At 24.7% G+C, this 5,138-nt stretch overlaps 1 protein-coding gene across 1 annotated transcript; it reads right to left on the bottom strand.

Moving 5' to 3' along the window:
* Window positions 1–2,019: 2,019 nt before the first annotated feature.
* On the bottom strand, window positions 2,020–2,708 carry LOC145120900 (S-protein homolog 29-like). The gene has a single exon (XM_079056691.1). The coding sequence runs from the start codon at window positions 2,631–2,633 to the stop codon at window positions 2,193–2,195; it is 441 nt and encodes a 146-aa protein (XP_078912817.1). The 5' UTR covers window positions 2,634–2,708; the 3' UTR covers window positions 2,020–2,192.
* Window positions 2,709–5,138: the final 2,430 nt, after the last annotated feature.

Here is a 5,138-nt window from a genome sequence, read left to right as displayed (position 1 = left end):
CGTTTCACATTTAGTTCTCGGGTTCTCATTAAATTGTGAGTTATCTAATGATCATTCCTATATATATATATATATATATATATATATATATATATATATATATATATATATATATATATATATAGGGCTAGGTTATTTTGTTTCTTACATTTATTGTGTGCTAGAATGCACCAATAGAAATTTAGTAAATTAAATAATTATTTAATTAAATAAATATAGATATTAAATGATTTTCATAATTATATGTATATTAAATGATATCCGTAATTATAATTCTCTTTTTATTGAAACTAATTAAATCCGTCATTAATGTCAGCAATAACATTCTTTCAGAATGAATTTGCATCTAGGTTTTATATATGAGTTCGTATTTTGTTTCAGGACTCACTCACTTAAAATACAATAAAGTTGCATGAAATATGAAGAACGATAGTGTATTTTACTAGAATACACTCTCGATCTGCTGAAATACACTCTCATTTTTCTAGATATGAATTCATTCTGAAAGAATATTATTGTTGAAATTAATGACGAATTTAATTAGTTTCCATAAAAATGAGTTATATGTATGGATAGCATTTAATATACATATAATTAATACTAAATTCCTATTGGTGCATTCTAGCACACAATAGATGTGAGAAACATTTGAACCTATATATATATATATATATATATATATATATATATATATATATATATATATATATATATATATATATATATATATATATATAGGGGAGAGTTCAATAGAGAACCATTATTAGTAAATGAACCAAAGAACCAATCCAAAACGTCGAAATTTAAAGCGATCAACGACAAAAGGAAAGGTTGTAGACTTTTACAATGGACGCACATTCGCCGGATTATAACAAAAACCCACTTTTTTTAGTTTAATTTTTTTACGCCATGTTTTTTATCAAAAAAAAACCCCAATATACCATTGTTCGTGATTTTTCATCCTCTTTCCATAGAAATCTATATTGAAATATAAAAAATGAATTTTTTTTAAAAAAAACACACTTCATTTGCTTAGTTTTTGGAAAAAAAAAATGTCTATTTTTTTATAGAAAAAAATTAATAAATATATCAAAATTCATACTTTTTGGTACTCTTTAAACATAGATTTATATTTATGTTAAAAAAAATCGATATTTCAGTTCAGATTCACATTGTGAACCTTATTAGATTCACAGTATGTATAATAGTAAGTCAGATTCACAATGTGAATCTGAACTGATCGAGTTTTTTTTCACATTGTGAATGTTAAAATTGAAATATTTACAGTTTAGATTCACAGTGTGAATTTATACTGATCGAAGTGTTTTTTTTTTAGTCGGTGTTAATGTTTATTAATAAAGTACAAAAAATTAATATTTTTGGTATAATTAGTTTTTTTTTTGATAAAAATAAACTTAAATATTGAACAAACTAACAAAATAAAGTGAATTTTTTTCGGAAAAAAAAATTCGTTTTTTATATATCAACATGGGTCTCTATTGAAAGATGACGAAAAATCGAGAACAACGGTATATTCGTTTTTTTTCGATAAAAAATGTGGCATAAAAAAAATTTTAAACGAAAAAAAAAAGTTAGGTTTTTTGGTAAAGAGGTGAATTTTTTGGTATAATCCGGTGTGTGCGTCCAATGTACAAGTGTACATCTATTTCCTTCGGACGCTCACCATTGGTTTCTTGGTTTCTTGTTAATTATGGTTTTTTATTGACCTATATATATATATATATATATATATATATATATATATATATATATATATATATATATATATATATATATATATATATATATATATATATATATATATATGCAAAAGATCGAGTTCGTATTTGGTAACGTTTGTCGCAAAAAGCATAATCCTTTTTTCCTATTTTACTACGACAATATTTTGTTTTGTAAAGAATAAATTAGTTAGGACGTTCGAAAAGTCAATAATTACCATATAGCATAATTAGCACATAGCATTCTATTCAAGAGAATGCGCATACAACTATATGAAAGTAAAAGGGGGAAAATTGTCTCTCTTTACTCTTAGCTTTCAAAAACTCAATTCCAAGAAAATGAAATCATTGTGAGCCTACTTTTATATATCTAGTAGTAAATAGGTCCCACAATAATATCATTGGTATGTAAACCAAGCTAAGATATAGTAGGTTAGGTATTGCAAATAAAAATTATGACCAAGAAAAATCCTTAACCCAATTATACTCGTCGTTGCTAAAATAGAAACCATCTTCCTTAACCAACCACAAACATTTCCTGGAAACTCCACACCTCGATCTGTCTCGGTGTATCTGAAAGGCTTTAAACTTCTTCCTTATTTGATCCCATTTCATCGTACAAGAGAAAGCAGGGGTGGATGTCCAAAAACTAAGCCTGGTGTCCCAACTGAAGTCGTCTCCTTCTTGGAGAGCTCGACCACCTATATCACCATCTTGTGAGGCACACCATATGATAAGTGGGAGAGAGGAGTTGTTTGTGAAGCCATTAACAACACGAACATGGTACCTAATACCATGGATAGAGAAATATTCAGGCTGGTGGTGGTGTCTCATGGACATGAACACCATGTATGAAGCTAATAAGAAAAAAAGAACAATTTGCCAATTTTTCATGGATTTAAATCTATATGTGTGTATCTTGGATGTTTCTTAAGAGTGTAGTGATGATTGAGAGTTATATATATAGGAGGAGGAGATGGGACTTCATGGCGTAAGTTAAAATGAAACACTATATAAAAAGATCAGATGATAAAAATAGTAGTTTGTCATGTTAATGTAATGGCATTACTTTTGTCTTCTAAAAAGATTTTAATTATTACAAATTACTTTTATCAAGTAAATGTGAATGATAATAATAATAATAATAATAATAATAATAAATTTCAAACCCGATCGATTTTATAAATACTTAGATTAATATATATAAAAAATAGATTGAAATGTGATATTTTAGAAGATAGCGTCAAATTGTAAGGGTAAAATGTATAATCATAAATTTGAATAAAATAGTTTTTTTAGATAGATGAAGTAGAAAAAAAAAACGAACTATTTATTTAACCGAATAACTAGGAAAGAATGTGTTTGTGATAGTTCATAACTTTATTTAAAAAAAAAAAACCGAAGGTGTGAATATATTAAAGAACGTCAATTAATAAGTAAGAGGATATTTAATTTGACTATATTGGAAAAAATATTTTGTGTTATAAATGTAAACAAACATAGTAAGAAATTAACTAGGTATAGATATGATTCCTAATAAGTGTAAATCCGGTTCAAAAAAAAAATAAGTGTAAATCCACTTATGAGATAAAGGGTTTTTAGCCCAAATCTTGCCCTCCTTCTTTAAATTCAAAGGTTAAAGTCTCCTCTTAAATATATATAAAATTAAAGATTATGTTAGTAATAGATTAGATTTCTTGTTAAAAAAAAATACTTATAAACGATAAAACAATTTTCTATACATCATGTGATTTGAATTGGTTATTCCATTATTAATAAGCTAGTTGTGAGAAATGTGAATAGTAAGGATTGATAAAAAGAAAATGTTATATATAAATGTTTAAACATTAAATATTTTTCAAATGAAAATTCGAAATAAATACGGCCGGGTTGATAAATAAGTAAGTACTTCAATTAAGGAATAAGAGAAAATTGTTCTCATATAACATACAATTACAGGTAGATAATATACTCGTATAATTAATTAACATCTACTCAGCGATTTCCATTTATATAAAATTCCACACGGTTTATGATTTAACATTATATATTTCTTATCCGTTGATTTTTTTAAAATTTGATCATTATGGTTAATTGATATATAAACCATTTTTTGTAAGTTAACGCAATATAAATTTTATATTAATTAAATAAAAATCACTTCTTTAGAAATAATTGAATTATAATATAATAATTATTTATTAATTTTTATTTAATTTGACTTGTCGTTCTACATTTACAACAATTTAACCTTTTTAACTACTTTGAAAACTTATATTTGAATATATTTTTTATAAGTTAATTTAATAATATGATTTATGTTTTAGGTTTAACATAATAGCTAAAATAACAAATATATGTATTGTAATAATCATTTTAAAAATCTATCAATAATAAGATAATACTTACCATTTAATAATATATTTTAAATTAATAGATTAAGTATATTAAATTAGAAATTGAATATGAAAATCTAGAATTTTGAATTAAAGTGAATCAATTATTGCATTTCTAAAATTAAAATCTATTTATTACATCAAAAAAGGAAAGTTTATTTGACCTGTAAATACTATTTGTATTGGAATTAATAAAATGGAAAAAACCATAAAATATCATGTGAAAAAAGTTTAATTAGAAATAACAACAAAATGACATGTAACCAACTCAATAAAAGTGTGACATTTGAGAAAAAAGATTTTCATTTATTAGAGTAGATTCTTAAAATATAAGTTAATAAGGCCATATTGTGTACATACCTTTCCTCTTTCATTTTTCCAGTGTTACGTTAGTTTTCCTTTCATTCTCGTTTTTCACACTTCAAAACCCCAAAAATGATTACGTTTCACTTAATTTCACTTTTTTTTTTCTTTTGTAAAATACATTTTATACAAATATTATATATATATATATATATATATATATATATATATATATATATATATATATATATATATAGTAGTGAGTCACAAACCATAAATTTTAATATATATATATATATATATATCGATCGGATACACTTCAAGTATAAAGAACAAAAGTAAACTAATCTAAGAAAAAAAAAGAACAGAAAGTTCTCCAAATTGTCTTTCTCCAAGAAATGATTTGCCTTCACCAAGAAGACGGTTTGTCAGAAAGACGGTCACCAAGACGAACTCTCTATATTAGGGTTTACCCTAACATAGATTATATACTAATCTATACAAGTATATCCCTTTCTTTAATTGGATTGTATATTATCTATACTAAGAACTGATCCTTATTACAAGGATATCGGATTTGCTATCTATTCTGTATAGATATTATCTATATAATTACCTAATATAAAAATGATTACATAAAATAACTATACTGAGCTGACACTGGTAGTCATGATACGCTGACGATGTCGACATGTAGACG

This window comes from Lactuca virosa, chromosome 6 (genome assembly GCF_052849685.1).
Source record: "Lactuca virosa cultivar CGN04683 chromosome 6, Lactuca_virosa_CGN04683_v6, whole genome shotgun sequence".
NCBI lineage: Eukaryota > Viridiplantae > Streptophyta > Magnoliopsida > Asterales > Asteraceae > Lactuca > Lactuca virosa.
This window is presented reverse-complemented; position numbering and strand designations above follow the sequence as displayed.

Coding starts and splice junctions, on each gene's coding strand:
- LOC145120900 (XM_079056691.1), bottom strand. CDS start 2,633: ATGAAAAATTGGCAAATTGTTCTTTTTTTCTTATTAGCTTCATACATG.